The 16,278-nt window shown below is 44.4% G+C and overlaps 1 protein-coding gene across 6 annotated transcripts in view; it reads left to right on the top strand.

Annotated features, from left to right (window-relative positions):
* The window catches only part of mpp3a (membrane protein, palmitoylated 3a (MAGUK p55 subfamily member 3)), a 124,603-nt gene extending 108,663 nt beyond the window's left edge, over positions 1 to 15,940 (top strand). For all 6 annotated transcript variants that reach the window (XM_038778651.1, XM_038778653.1, XM_038778655.1 and 3 more), the window contains 6 exons: positions 3,590 to 3,751; positions 4,036 to 4,116; positions 7,089 to 7,182; positions 10,968 to 11,076; positions 13,005 to 13,133; positions 14,630 to 15,940. In XM_038778651.1, coding sequence (XP_038634579.1) covers positions 3,590 to 3,751; positions 4,036 to 4,116; positions 7,089 to 7,182; positions 10,968 to 11,076; positions 13,005 to 13,133; positions 14,630 to 14,809 — 755 coding nt within the window. In that variant the 3' untranslated portion in view covers positions 14,810 to 15,940. The remainder of the gene's footprint in view (positions 1 to 3,589; positions 3,752 to 4,035; positions 4,117 to 7,088; positions 7,183 to 10,967; positions 11,077 to 13,004; positions 13,134 to 14,629) is intronic.
* The last annotated feature ends 338 nt before the right edge of the window (positions 15,941 to 16,278 follow it).

Raw genomic sequence — 16,278 nt, 5'->3', positions numbered from 1 at the left:
GATAGAGTGCAGAAGAGGTTTACTAGGATGTTGCCTGGTATGGAGGGCATTAGCTATGAGCAGAAATTGGATAAACTCGGTTTGTTCTCACTGGAACGATGAGGGGCGGCCTGCTCGAACTCAACAAAATTATGAAGGGCATGGACAGGGTGTCTCGTCAAAAGCTTTTTCCCAGGGTGGGAGACTAAATTCCTTGGGGACATATGTTTAAGGTGCGAGGGGCAAAGTTTAGAGGAGATGTGAGAGGGAAGTGTTTTTACACAGTGGGTAGTTGGTGCCTGGAACTCGCTGCCGGTGGAGGTAGTGGAAGCAGATATGATACTGACGTTTAAGGGGCGTCTTGACAAATTCATGAATAGGTAGGGAATAGAGAGATATGGATCCTGGAAGTGTAGAAGGTTTTCGGTTAGATGGGCAGTATGGTCGGCGCAGGCTTGGAGGGCCGAAGGGCCTGTTCCTGTGCTGTACTTTTCTTGGTACATTTGGAAGTTTTAATTTAAATTTGAACAACTTCTGACTTATTCCCATACATTTCCAAATCATAACACCTATTTGTTCATCAATTGCTATGAATTTCATTAGATATCTGGTACAGTTTATTATATCTAACCAGTTATAGTTTGTCTTGATAATAGTTTAAGTTGCTCTTCATCACATACACATACCCCCTCTGTGGCCTCTCAGGAGCATACTTGCCCATTTTCAAAGTGTGAAAAAACAACAATGAAAAGAAGTTTTCTAATCACTAGTGCTGATTACTATTTTCTCTCTCACCCATTCAAATAACACAGAGACAAATGATTCTGCTTCTATTACAACTTAGCACCATCCTTCAAATCTTGGGTGGCTTCCACATTTTATTGAGATGTATTTGTCTCACTGTCTCGGGAGCCTTAAAGCAGAAATGCCTTGATCATTCTGTGCAGATGGCAATAAAATATCCAAGCAAATGTGTGGTGTAAATCATTCTTGCTGCTGTCACTTTCTGTCTTGTGTTTAATTGTCAGTATTTTATCACAGTATTTCTTCCAGCTCGCCTTCCATTCATATTTGCGATGTAACAGATTCATGTGGATATGGGGAGCGGGGAAGTCTATGGGATTTCAGAAAGCTGAGGAATGTAATTGGAGGAATACAGAGGCCCTTACTGTTTCCAATCAAATTAAGGCACCTGAATATACCATGTCAATTAGACTAATTTAGCAATTATACTAATTGAAAAGGGACAGTGAAGGAACTATGGAGATTCAAGCCAGTATTTACAAGGGTGGCATGGTGGTAGGCACTGCTGCCCCCCGGGTTTGATTCCGGCCCCGGTTCACTGTCCGTATGGAGTTTGCACATTCTCCCCATGTCTGCGTGGGTCTCACCCCCACAAACCCAAAGATGTGCAGGGTAGGTGAATTGATCGCACTAAATTGCCCCTTAATTGGAAAAACAATAATTGGCTTCTCTGAATGTTAAAGAGGTATTTAAAACTGGGCAGCATCAATGCAAATCAAATTCTGTGAAAATCATTGCAAGGCAAGACATGCTGGAGGAAAATGTGGGGGTGCTGAAGGACTCAACAGATGAAATTTGACTATTCAAAAAAAAGAGATTGCAAAATATTTTTGAGCGAAGTAATTGAACATTGACCACGTTCAGCCCTTTCAGAGCAAAACCAAGAAAATAATAAGATGTTCCAAAAAATACATCATAATGGGAGTCGACGAATGTGGGAGAGGTGCCAGCCAGTAAAATCAAGCCAATGTGCGGCCTTTTTTCAATGAAGGGCGGCAGGGTAGCACAGTGGTTAGCACTGTTGCTTCACAGCTTCAGGGTCCCAGGTTTGATTCCGGCTTCGGTCATTTTCTGTGCGGAGCCTGCACGTTCTCCCTGTGTCTGTGTGGGTTTCATCTGGGTGCTCCGGTTTCCTCCCACAGTCCAAGGATGTGCAGGTTAAGTGGATTGGCCATGATCAATTGCCCTTAGTGTCCAAAAAGGTTGGATGGGATTACTGGGTTACAGGGATAGAGTGGAGGTGTGGGCTAAGTAGGGTGGTCTTTCCAAAGGCCGGTGCAGACTCGATGGGCCGAATGGTCTCCTTCTGCACTGTACATTCTATGATTCTATGATAAAACAACCCAAGTAACTACACACTCTTTCGCCTTACATCAGCTACGGTCAAATTACTGGAGTCAACGATAAAAAGAAAAGCTGAGGATTGCTGATGTAAGTTTTAATAAGTTGATAATTAGTTATCAACAACACTTATATTTACATAATTGGAGCGATCTACCAGAATGAGAGCAGAGTCCCATAATGAGCACATTTAGCCAGATGTTTCCTCGTGCTCGGAACGCCAAGAAACACCACTCTATTGAACACCCATTCAGGTACATACGGGGCTTCAGCAGGGAACTCCCCAATGAGGCTGCACTTACTCCAAGTTTTGATCTCTCGACCCCTGGCACAACTCCCGACCCACCAAAGTCCCAAATCACCTATAAGGGGGCCCTCAGATCCCCCCGTACCCCACCGCACACACACAGGGCACTCCCAAGCCCATACCTGCCATGGGAAAATTGTCAGATTGGCATACCAAGGTGTCTGGGTAGCACCAGCAGTGCCAGGGTGCCACCCTGCCCAGAGGGCAAGCACCTGGGGGCCTCCGATCCCCTGAGAGACCCCCACAAGTTCCGTTCCGTCTGGTCCCCATTTGTTGTGACCAGCAATGAAGGGTGTTCACCAAAATCGCCAAGGTGAGGGGGTTTGATCTCACACCTTGGGGAGAGACTAGCTGTCTCACTATAACAAGTAGATTTGCCAAAACGTGATCCGCCCACAAATTGGCGGAATTCACACCGCGACGTCTCGCGAGGTGGCAATAGTTCTTGCGAGGCGTGGTGAGCCAGGTAGATCCCGGAAGAGGGATCTCCCGGCACCTACCGGCCACAATGTGCCACATCACGCTGGCCTTCAGGCGGTAACGCGGGGTAGATCGTACCCAGCATCTTTAACGTAATGAAATGTCCCAAGGCATTTCCCATAAACATCGTAAAGCAAAATTTGACACTGAATCATTTAAGGAGATATTACAGCTGATGTCCAAAAGCTTTGTCATTAAGGAGCACCTTAAATGAGGAAAGAAAGTTTGAGAGGCAGAGTCGTAGAAGAGAGAATTCCTCAGTTTAGAACCTTATCTGGTGCGGGCACCATTGATGGAGCAACTAAAATCTGGCATGCACCAGAGCCCAAAATCAGAGGAATGCAGATATTACAGAGGGTTATGGGGTTTTTATGGTTGGAGATCACAAAGGTAGAGAGGGGCAAGGCCCGGGAGAGATTTGAAATCAGCAATGGGAACAATATGAAAACTCCATATGATTCTGTGGCGGCATTGTGACATGGGCTAAATGGATTCTCTCCGCTTTATGGATCACACCATTTACTCATTTTAAAATAAATCTTCCATCGTATTTTACATTGTGCTTGCATAATTCGATGCACCACAGTATGAAGTACTATGTGTACCAGTAAAGTTGGACATACGGAGCTGTTCTGTATTATTGCTCCTTTCTAAGTCGTCCTTGATGTTGTGTTTCAGCGGGTTTACGCAGAAGCTTTCGGCTCAGTAGGAAAGACCGACAAGTAAATGAAAAAGAGGAGAAACAGACTGAGCAGAAGGACGTGGAATATCTAACCTATGAGGAAGTGGTTACCTACCGCCGTCGCCCTAATGATGTGCACAGACTGGTGGTCCTCGTTGGTAAGTTCCATGTAAACAGTTCCATTAATATCTTCAGAATTAGGGTTATAATTAGGGGGGTGGCAGAGATGTAGAGCGCTACGAGCAGGAAGGAAACAGGAACATTGATACTACAGCTTGGCGTTGCACTAGTAAAGGCTTTTTAATAGGTTAAACTGGGCAAAATCAGGCCTCTGAAGTACGAATCAAAATCTAAGGTTATATTAACAGCACATAGCAGTGTGGTGATCAGACCTAATTGGAGCCATCATCTTTTATCTCCTACCTTTTGTGCATATTTACAGGTTCTATAGGAGCAAAGGTTAATGAGATGAGGCAAAGAATAATAGCAGACAATCCAAACCGCTACAACGTCGCTGTTCCTTGTAAGTATAAGTGTTTGTCCACCTAACTTTGCACAATTATTCGATGCAGACTGGTGATGTAAAATAACCCATGCTTTCAGAAAAATCCACATAGTAGAGTAACTCATCACTACAATGTTGTAAAATAATGCGAATTTTACATGGAAGCAACAGTTTGATTGAAATTACATTACACAGCTATTGTATAATTAGTAGGTTTCAATAACACCATAGATTCCAGGTGAAACTCTGCCAATCCACCTAACCTGCACATATTTGGGTTGTGGGGGTGAAACCCACGCAGACATGGGGAGAATGTGCAAACTCCACACGGACAGTGACCCAGGGCCGGGATTCAAACCCGGGTCCTCAGCGCCGCAATCAGTGCTAACCACTGCGCCACATGCCACCCCGTTTCTGTCTTTTTAATGGCAGTACGTTTCACTATCTTTCTTTTTTAGGATGAGCTAGTTTGTATAAAATATTGAGTCACCAACTTGCGAATAGTGAACTCTCTACCCACAGAAACTTGATCACATCATTTCAGCACAAAAACAGATTTAATTTCTTGACTTCTTTCCCCTAATATAGAGGCGAGTATGGATGGGTCAATGCAAATACCTTCATTTCAGATGCAGATTCTTCAACTTCCATTCGGGCTGTTCAAGGTTCATTGGCCTACAGCTGGGTTAAATGGAACTATCCAGCAGATGGCATTATATGATGCTCTAACCCAGTGATGGGCTAGTGAGTGGGCTGCATGAATGGCCCTCTTCTTTTCAGTGGGCCGCAAGATTAAAATCGGATTTGATCACTAACCATAACCCTATGAATAAGAATAAATACATGCCAAATATTTTACAACAAGTCATAGCAAAATACTTAATCATTTATATATTAACAGAACTGTCAACTTCAAAATGGCAAAGACAAAAGAAATATTTACACTTTCGACACAGAGGGAGCTCACATCTCTCACAGTCTATGTTGTGAGCCATAAGCATGCACCTCACTTCACTTACGCTTCAGCCATACCGGTAGGAAAAACAACTACACGGATGGAAATCAGCGGAATGTGGCAACCCTGCACGTGGATAACGGTCAACATAAAAGGTCTCGTGTGCCGCACCCAGAACCCAGATGGCCGCGTGAAGCCCCCAGCGCCGCAGGTTGCCCACCATTGCTCTTACCCACGCAACCTCCATTAATTACGAATGCATTTTGCAAGCCATTGTGTGTACTCACCCTTGATGCAAAATGGTTCATGAGTCCAATCAGAAGGCACCCAACCTGTACTCCACCAAGGTGCATTTATCATAGAATTTACAGTGCAGAAGGAGGCCATTCGGCCCATCGAGTCTGCACCAGCTCCTAGAAAGAGCACCCTACCCAAGGTTAACATCTCCACCCTATCCCCATAACCCAGTAACCCCACCCAACACTAAGGGCAATTTTGGACACTAAGGGCAATTTATCATAGCCAATCCACCTAACCTGCGCATCTTTGGACTGTGGGAGGAAACCGGAGGACCCGGAGGAAACCCACGCAGACACGGGGAGGATGTGCAGACTCCACACAGACAGTGACCCAAGCCGGAATCGAACCTGGGACCCTGGAGCTGTGAAGCGATTGTGCTATCCACAATGCTACCGTGCTGCCCAGATTTATGTCATGATGCTGCCACTGGAGTCTACACTGCCTGTGATGGTAGCACCACTGTCGATGTTTTCTGATTACCTCAACAAGTGGCACAGTAGCACAGTGGTTTGCACTGTTGCTTCACAGCTCCAGGGTCCCTGGTTCGATTCCCGGCTTGGGTCACTGTTTGTGCGGAATCTGCACGTTCTCCCCGTGTCTGCGTGGGTTTCCTCTGGGTGCTCGGTGTCCTCCCACAGTCCAATGGTTAGGTGGATTGGTCATGATAAATTGCTCTTCATGTCCAAAAAGGTTAGGTGGAGGTATTGGCTTATGGGGATAGGGTGGAGGTATCGGTTAAGGTAGGATGCTACTTCCAAGGGCTGGTGCAGACTCGATGGCCGACTAGCCTCCTTCTGCACTGTAAATTCTATGATTCTATGAAGCAAATTAATTTCTAATTGTTTATACTCTGCCGGAAAATCAGTTTCCAATGAACATAGCAACAATCTTTCAAGTGTCTTTTTAAAGATTTTTAGAAAATATTTCAACTTGAAATGTACTTCAATTTAAAAAGCACAATGAAAATTAACTTTCATTTTTCTAATCCATTCTGTGAAAGTCCTGCAATATGACATAAAATCCAAGGAATACCTACATTGCCCAAGGAGGCCATTCAGCCCATTGAGTCTGCACTGGCCCTCCAAAAGAGCACCTAAGCCTAATTCCCTGCCCTACCCCCATAAGCCCAACTAACCTGCACATCTTTGGACTGTGGGAGGAAACCGGAGCACCCGGAGGAAACCTCCTCAGACATGGGGAGAATGGACAAACTGCACACAGGCTGGAATTGAACCAGGGTCCCTGGTGCTGTCAGGCAGCAGTGCTAGACATTGTGCCACCGTGCTACCCTAAAATATAACATAGCGCAGAGCTAACAGTGTTTCGGAAGTTTTTCAAGTAAACTATTTATTCTGACCAATAGTGGAGAGATAAGATAGAACCCAAACTGTAGTACGAAAGCCAGGGCTAATTTTCAAGAGAGATTACCCGTGGTGATTAATGATGTGATGGTTTATTTGGTCCAGTGCTGATCTCCAGTGCTTGTAGACAAATACTGTGACAATGTGGCATTTGCAGTGTGCAGTTTCTTCTTCCACAACCTTTACTGTATTCATTCTATCCATCACAAAAGCATGCAAGAATACATGAATCCTGCTGGGATCTAAACCCAAAATCTGCCATATCACATTTGTTCAAAGACTACTATTAAAACCATGGACAAATAATGAAGTGACATTGTGATCTATATTCAAAGGTTATTGTATTTCTAACTGCTCATTTTATTTATATACAGCAACAACAAGGCAAAGAAAAGTCCATGAGAGACAAGGACTGGAATATCATTTTGTCAGTAAATTATCATTTGAAGCAGATATTCAGAAGAACAGGTAGGCTGGCTTCAGTAAAGGAATTAGCCTTAAAGCAACAGGAAACCCATCAAGTCCTCTATGTCAATTTATTTTTAGCAGAGGAATTAAAAACGGTTAATCATAGGAATATAGGACTTGGGAACGGCCTAGGTCATTCAGACTTTGAGCCAACTCTGCCATTCAAGAAGATCAAGATTGTGGTCTCAGCTCCACTTTCTGTCCATCAAACTCCACTTCCTGTCCATCACCCCTAAAACTCCAACTCTCTTGTCTATCAAAATCTATCCAACTCTACCTTAAATAAATGTAATGACCCAGCCATCACTGCTCTCTGGGGAAGGGAATTCCACAGATTAACGACCCTTTGAGAGGGAGAAAAAAATTTAATCTCCCTCCTAAAAGGAAGATCGCTTATTGCTAAACTATATCTCCTGGTTCTAGTCTCCCCATAAGAGGAAACATCCAGGGCGAGATTCTCCGCAAATGCGGAGAATCGTAAAGGCTGCCGTGGGACAGGCCGTGACCCACGGCAGCCTTCACGCCCACTTCCGGGGCCGATTCTCCCCCACGGGCGGGGCTAGGAGCGCGGCCGCGTGCGCCACGGCGGCGCGGCCTTGACGGCGCTCATCAAGGCCGCACATCAAGCGTCACGCCGGCTGACGCGGCCGATGTCGTCGGCCGCGCATGCGCTGGTTGGACAATGGCAACCCACGCATGCGCAGTTGGCGTCTTTTCCCTCAGCCGCCCCGCAAGACGTGGCGGCTTCATCGTGCGGGGCGGTGGAGGGAAAAGAGTGCGCCCATTACGGACGCACGGCCCGCGATCGTGCCCCCTATGTCCTCCTTGGCACGGCTGTGGTACTGCCGTGCCAATCGGGCCCCCAGATGCCTCAAACGGGCATCTGGCGCCCGTTTCACGACGGCCGCGAGCAGGTGTGTTTGCTGCCGTGTTGAAACAGGCGTGAAGGCCCGGCCACTCGGCCCATCGGCCTCGGAGAATCGCCGCTCGCCGTAAAAACGGCGAGCAGCAATTTGTGGCGTGGGTCGGGCGTGGAGGGGGGGGGAGAATAGCGGGAGGGCGTGAAAAATGTCGGGAGGCCCTCCCGCTATTCTCCCACCCGGCATGGGGGGGGCGGAGAATCGCGCCCTTACTCTTTCAAATCCCCTCAGAATCTTTGACAGTCATCCAGACTCGAAACATTAGCTCCTTTTTCTCTCCACAGATGCTGTCGGACCAGCTGAGATTGTCCAGAATTTTCTATTTCTGTTTCAGATTCCAGCATCCGCAGTAATGTGCTTTTATCCCCTCAGGGTCTTGTGTGTTTCAATAAGATCGCCTCCCATTCTTCTAAACTGCAAAGGGAAAAGACCCAACCTGTTCAACATTTTTTCAGTAGCTAAGATATTCATGCCAGGAATGAGACAAGAGAACTGTTTCTAAAAGATTTATATCCTTTTTCAAATAAGGAGATCAAAACTGTATAACAGCAGTCCAGATGTGGGCTCACCAAAATCCTGTACTGCTGTACCTGCAGACTAAGGTCTTGTGATTCAGTTCTGCAATCTGTCTCCATTTAAATAGTCTACCACTTTTATATTTTACTACAAAGTGGATAAGTATACATTATACTCCATCCGCCGATTTTTTTGCCACTCACGTATCCCATCTACATCCCTTTATAGACACGCAGCCTCTGCTTGACAACTTACTGTCCTGTCTATCTCGGTGTTACTAACAAATGTAGTTACCATACATTCAGTCCTTTCATCCAAGTCAGTAATAAAGACTGTAAATAGTTGAGGCCCCAACACTTGGTCCCTGTGACACAACACTTGTTATAGCTTGCCAACCTGAAAATGACCCATTGACTGCTACTCTCCACTTCCTGCTTGACCCCATTATGATTTTCTGAATATTCTGTTACATCCTCCTTAATAATGGATTCCAGCAAAATGGATCCCAATCTTAAGTGGGACATTAAGTTAACCAATCTATCTGGTCACTACGTCAATAGTGAACATAGAACATAGAACATAGAACAGTACAGCACAGAACAGGCCCTTCGGCCCTCGATGTTGTGCCGAGCAATGATCACCCTACTTAAACCCACGTATTCACCCTATACCAGTAACCCAACAACCCCCCTTAACCTTACACTACGGGCAATTTAGCATGGCCAATCCACCTAACCCGCACATCTTTGGACTGTGGGAGGAAACCGGAGCACCCGGAGGAAACCCACGCACACACGGGGAGGACGTGCAGACTCCACACAGACAGTGACCCAGCCGGGAATCGAACCTGGGACCCTGGAGAAATATTTTATTATTTCTATAAACTCCATTATTGCTGCATTATGGGACTGCCAGGACAGTAGAAAGTGAACTGGGGGGATATTGCTCTTTTTTTCCCAATCGCCCAGCAATTCATATGCTCCGAAATAATCAATTTAAATCCAACATATTGATAGCAAAATTTGTTAGTTTGTGTCCCGAGAGTCCGTCTCTGCTAAATTGGCTGACCTAGATTACAGATCCTTTCATTGTCACTCAGGAGCATTTCTTAATAGGTTAAAATGTGGTCTTAATTTTTTTTAAATGTTGCATCTAATTTAGCAGAAACAACATTTCAGAAGTTGATGGTTCTAATGCTGCACAACCTGCTCTGTTTCATTTCTGGGCTGGTTCTGTAGCATCGTGACAACACAAAAACCGCAACCCTAACTAACTGAATGAGGAAGACTCCTACAGTCGAGAGAGAGCGCCACTCCACCTGCTGTCAGCTGGAGAACATGGCACCCTCAGCCTCTGAAAGTACCGGGATATCTGCTGAGTATTACTGGAGAAAGCTACCACTTAACTTAAAGCTTCTGGAGGCAAAAGCACTTGCTCAATTGCTTTTCTGAAAGCACAACTGGTATCTGTGTCCATGCTATAAGCTACAGCTCGTGTAGGAAAAATTATCTTCACCTGGCTGTAGCAATACTATCAACAGTGTTGTGTTCTTTTGTCAAAGGAACAAACCTTTGCATCGATACAGCACCTTGTCAGATCATTTAGGCCATGCCAAAGCATGTCATGACCAATTGTTCAGTCGGGACTCGCTATCACGAGGGAGTGGTTGAAGTGGGCGGCACAGTAGTTAGCACAGTGGTTAGCACAGTTGCTTCAGGGTTCCAGGTTCGATTCCCGGCTTGGGTCACTGTCTGTGCGGGGTCTGCACGTTCTCACCGAGTCTGCGTGGGTTTCCTCCGGGTGCTCCGGTTTCCTCCCACAATCCAAAGATGTGCAAGTTGGTTGGATTGGCCACGCTAAATTGCTCTTAGTGTCCAAGAGCCGGTGCACACTCGATGGGCCGAATGGTCTCCTTCTGCACTGTAAATTCTGTGATTCTATGATTCTAAGTGATGTATAGATGCATTTGAGAACAGATCAAGTTTCTCAATAAAAGGGAATGGATGGTTACAATGGTAGATTTAGATGAGAAAAGGTGAGGTGGCTCAGGTGAAACACCACCGGTATATGTTGGTTGAGCTAAATGGCCTGCTTCTGAGCCATATATTCCATGCATGTGCTTTAGGGAAACACAATAGACAGGGTTGCGCCACCAGCGAATGAGTTCATGGTTTAGTGGTTTTGATCGAGGGAGGAATATCGATCAGGAAATCGGACAAACTCTCTGCTTGTCTTCAAATTTTAAGCAATGTGAAAAGTGTCATATAGACTGTGTCCAAATGCTTCAGACGCAAATGGGTTGAAATTGAGTCCAGCGGGTTAACGGTTTCTCTTTGTTCTTTATTTTAGATTTGTTGAGCATGGAGAATACAAAGACAATCTGTATGGAATAAGCGTGGATTCCATTCGTACAATTATGTTAAAAAAAAAGATTTGCTTACTGGATGCAAATCCTCAAGTAAGTTCTTTGCTAACTGTTGCTTTCCAGTTCCAACCAAAGTGATTAGAGTGAGGCAGAATAATTCAAAGTAACCATGTGAAATGTGTAGTGGTGAAGGAAATTGGCAGGGAGGGGTCATGTCAAGATGGCTTCCCAACAGATTCCCACTGATGGAGAGGTTTCTCAGAGGCAGGACAGGAGATGGATTGGTTGCTCCGAAACAATTAAGACCGCAGTTGGGGCAATTTTTCAGGGTGGCTGGCATTTTGCCAGACCCTGCCACATGGGGAAACTGCCAGCTCAATGGAGGCTGTGACCCAGCAACAGATTGGGGGCCCTTCAGAGCCAGATTACCAACGCCCCATTGATGGGATTGGAGGAAGGAAAGGTCGTGCCTCAGGAAAGCAGCTCCTTTGTGTGCCCCCCCCGGTAAATGTGGGATCAGGACCCCCGTTTGGTCCTGGCGTCAGGGTCCCGAAGATCATGGGAAATTTCTGCCCATGGTCTCTAATTGACAGGGTTGATGTCCATCGGAGGCACTCAACTCTGATGAGTGCAGATGTTAAACCTCCTCCAAGCCCCAAGTGTAGGTGTTTTTCAATCCTGGGTTTTAACATCCTTGAAAGATTTTGAAGTTAAAAACGACGAATGGAAGCAAGAGGAGACCACCTCAGCTATTCGTCTTTGGTAAATGGCTGAGGAATCTCATGTGAGATGCAAGGTAGGAGTTGTCATGAAGTAGAAAATGATGGATGGGCATTTCATCATAGAATCATAGGATTTACAGTGCAGAAGGAGGCCATTCGGCCCATCGGGTCTGCACCCTATAACTGTAACTCCACCTAAACCTTTTTGATGCTAGGGGCAATTTAGCTTAGTCAATCCATCTAACCTGCACATCTTTGGACTGTGGGAGGAAACCAGAGCACCCGGAGGAAACCCACACAGACATGGGGAGAACGTGCAGACTCCGCACAGACAGTGACCCAAGCCGGGAATCGAACCTGGGTCCCTGTAACTGTGAAGCAACTATGTTAACCATTGTGCTGCATGACTAACATTCTTGAAATAAATGTACCTTGAGATCTCAAATGACCAATATGTTCTGATTATTTAAATTACAGAGGAAGTTAAATCTAATCCATTTGATCAATTTTGTTAAAAAGAAAAATTATCTTGGTGAATAAACAAACTCAATTACGAGCAGAATTTTACGTTCTCATCACAGCAGAGTGGCACCATAAATGAAGCAAGTCCTTCAAAAATCATTTGACGGGACTGGAAAACCTCATCAGTGGGAGGGGCTTGGAAATTCCACTCTCCTGTGTTTTAGTAATCTGTTCCTCTGTGTTATTACTAGGCATTTATAAATATCAGCTTGGTAACACTCCTGTTCAGGTGGTGTTAAGATAAACTAACACACAAAGCGTGAAACAGAGAATCCTCCCGGTTTGTTGGCCAAATGTGTCCCCAATTAGTGTAAGCAAATAACAGGTCATCTGTCTCGTGGTTATTTGTGGGATCTTACTTTGCGAAAAGCAGCTGCATTATTTGGGGCTGCATAACAGAGTTAATCATTGTTAAGCATTTTGTGATAATTCTAAGAGAATTGATAAGCTGTTAAATAAATGTAATGTGTTTTTTCTTAATATGCTGGGGCAGAAGGATCATAGAATCATAGAATTTACATTGCAGAAGGAGGCCATTTGGCCCATCGAGTCTGCACCAGCTCTTGGAAAGAGCACCCTACCCAAGCCCACACCTCCACCCTATCCCCATAACCTAGTAACCCCACCCAACACTAAGGGCAGTTTTGGACACCAAGGGCAATTTAGGATGGCCAATCCACTTGTCTGGTATGGATATAGTGTCCATTCCCCAATTACATCCTTTCTATGGTTCTCATTTGAGTATAAGGAAGTTGCTCTCTTATTTTGAACTTACAGACAATCAAAAACCTCAGGACAGCAGAATTCAAACCATTTGTGATACTTGTTCAGCCATTTCTGCAAGAACCAAAGGCAAACACATCAACAGCTGAAACATCATCAAATGAAAATGTTAAAGAATTAGAAGTAAGTCCAATCGGTTCAAAGCTCCATTTAAAGGTATTTTTGTTAAGAATTTCACTTTACCATTCACATGCAGGCTGTGGCCATGTTTGTAAGTTACTTGAAAAGCTTGTACTCCATAGAGAAGTCTCATTTCAAGATTCAACTAGTACAATCTCCAGGGATATTCACTCAGATTTCAAACCCATGTGAAAAGCAGCATTTTTCATTGTTGACAAACAATTCACTATCCTTTGTGGTAATGGCAATATACACGTGTTGCTCACAATGCAAATGTGTTCCTAAACGTGAGGGAATGGAACTAACAGAAACATTATTACCATGGAAAGATTGCTGAAACGTCACTCAATGGTAACAGTTTCATTTTTTTAAAGTATTCCTGAAAGTTCCCCCGATAGTTTACTGGGCGAAGCCACTGCCTTGAGTAGCGCTAAACCATGCAGGCGTGCCCATACGTGGAAGCAGATCACTTGTCCACTATTCATATTGTTTGGTTTTCACTAGGAGAGATTAGCAGAAGTTTGAGATGGTGGTGGTGGAGGGGAGGGGAGCCTCCCTGACATTAATGCTCCATATTTAAAGATTTAAATCGTGCAATACATTCCAAGAATTATGTGAAGATAGTCAAATGATAATGAAACCATTGCACCACTTTGGCAATTTATGTCTTTTACACTCACATCAAAAAAGAATGATGGACTGGATTTTGCTCTCAGTAGCAAATATGCAGCACCCAGCCACTTGCTAAGTTCAGACTTTCCTTCTGTGACCAGTTGTGGGATTTTCCACTAGAATTGAAGGTAAAAGAGGAGCACAGGAGATCTGCGACTTTGTAATTCGGGGAAGCAGATGTGCATCCTCTCAGTCACACAGGCTGAAGAATCGTTAACGGGCAGTGGAGTATTTGAACCAGGAAGTTACCAATTGGGATGTTGAATCCAATGTCCAAACAATTACAGAGTGGCTTGCTAGGTCATTTCAGAGGATATTTAAGAGTCAACCATGCTGCTGTATGACTTGTATGGTATAAGCTCTGCGCCTTCTATCTGGGAAGAATCCCACAAAGCAAAATAAAAATCATTCTGATTATGATAAGATGTTAAAAGGGTTGGTACATTAGAATAGACAAGCCCTAAGTTTTTCAGGTAAGTTTATTCAGTACCTATATTATTATAACAACTTCATGCTATTTAATGTATTTGAACAGGAGGCAGAGATCAAGAAGCATTTAGAGGAACTCCTCAGATAGCAAATTCCACATTTAACGCAGAATTTGCTGTCCAGTTTCTACAGAAATACTGACAGTTGCTGTTATCCCTACTGTTATTTCTATAGCAAAACCTGGCCTTCCTGTCTGTGGTTCCCAAGCGGTTTCAACCATTTGTACTTGTAGAAGGATCTCCATTTCCAATGAGATTTCCTATAATTCTTTCTTAATTCAATTTCTGTATTCCAGATGTTACTGGTCTTACAGTAAATATTCTGTTCTCCAATTGCAGGAAAGCAAGTATCAGGAAATGGTACAATCAGCCGCTTATATTGAACAGCAGTATAGTCATCTCATCGATAAAGTCCTGGTGAAAGGAGATCTTCAGACTGCATGCAGTGAATTGAAAACCATTCTGGATAGTATAGAAAGGGACTCGTTCTGGGTACCAGCTAACTGGGTCCGTTCGTAGCTGTACCAACCCAATGTGAGCAACAGAATATGGCTTCGCCTTCTGATGTTCAAACGAATACAAATGAGTGGTTTGAGATCAATTTCATTGCCAAGTTGGTGATAGTTTATGCACAGGAAAAGCACAGCACACGCCACTTATGTGGAGAGAATTGAATTCCTGCATTCTTTTGCTTATTGGGATGTATGCTATAAAGGAATCCATATAAATGACAGAACCAAGAATACAAATTAATTGATCTGGAAAAAGAATAATTCTGGTGATAATGCGGAGGATTAATTCAAGAAATCCAAGTTCAATATTAACACTCGGGGACTTTAGTGGGGAGCATTCCCTCTGTGTGCCTGGGCGTAGCAAAGCGTATTCTTCAATGAGGCCTTTGTGATCTTACTACATCAAGCACCCAGGGGAAATCTTCCTCCGGCTGAGTCCTGCCTCGTAAGTAAATGATATGATCGACCCTCGCAAAGGGAAACAATTGAGCTCTACGTAGTTATCAATATAATATACATATAGTGCCATAGAAAAGAAGGAAAGTGACCTGATGCTGATCAAAAACCATTCAGCGGATTTTATGAACTTGCACCCCCAGCAAGTAAGGTGTCCTGTCGGGCATGTGCGCTCGTAAAATCAGCTAATGAATATTTGGAAAGAGGATGTCTATAAAACATTAAACTGGATGAAGCACACGCAGACACAATTTACCAAGTAGCCACTATGCATGTTGGTAATTAGCTTTTGTTAAGAAGAATGTTTGTGACAACCAAGTAATTTTTAGAAGATTGAATATTTTCTAAATTCAGTGGATACTGTTTTTAACCAAACCTTGTTTACCGCGTCACAATTCGATTATATCAGGAATATTTAACTGCGGTTTACATGTGCAATCTCCCTTCATAATTAGCTGTCACATGGTATTCCTGCCTACAGCTGAATCTGAGCATTTTCGCTCATGAAAAATCATCTTGACTCGAGTTGAAGAGTGTTCCGAAAGACTTGCCTGTATTTAGGGGCAGCACAGCGGCGTAGCAGTTAGCACTGCTGCCTCACAGCGCCAGAGACCAGGGTTCAATTCCGGCCTTGGGCAACTGTGTGGAGTTTGCACGTTGTCCCCGTGTCTGCATGGGATTCCTCTGGTGTTCTAGTTTCCTCCCACAGTTCTAAGATGTGTAGGTTAGGTGGATTGGCCATGCTAAATTCTCCCTTAGTGTCCAAAAGGTTAGATGGGGTTACGGGTATAGGGCGGGGTGGGTGGGCCTATGTAGGATGTTCTTTCAGGGGGTCAGCGCAAACTCGATGGGCCGAATGGCCTCCTTCTGCACTGTAGGGATTCTACGATAGTTAGTTCTACAGCTAGCATAATCTGACATCCAGTTCCAATTCTGTGACACCAATGTTTTGAGAAAAATTCGAATTGCAATATTTTTAAGCCGCTATTTTGTAACAAGAGGTTGCTAAAAGTCATTACA

This window comes from Scyliorhinus canicula, chromosome 19, assembly GCF_902713615.1.
Source record: "Scyliorhinus canicula chromosome 19, sScyCan1.1, whole genome shotgun sequence".
NCBI classification, from domain to species: domain Eukaryota; kingdom Metazoa; phylum Chordata; class Chondrichthyes; order Carcharhiniformes; family Scyliorhinidae; genus Scyliorhinus; species Scyliorhinus canicula.
Note: the sequence above shows the minus strand (reverse complement) of the source record. Positions and strands in the feature narration are given on the sequence as shown.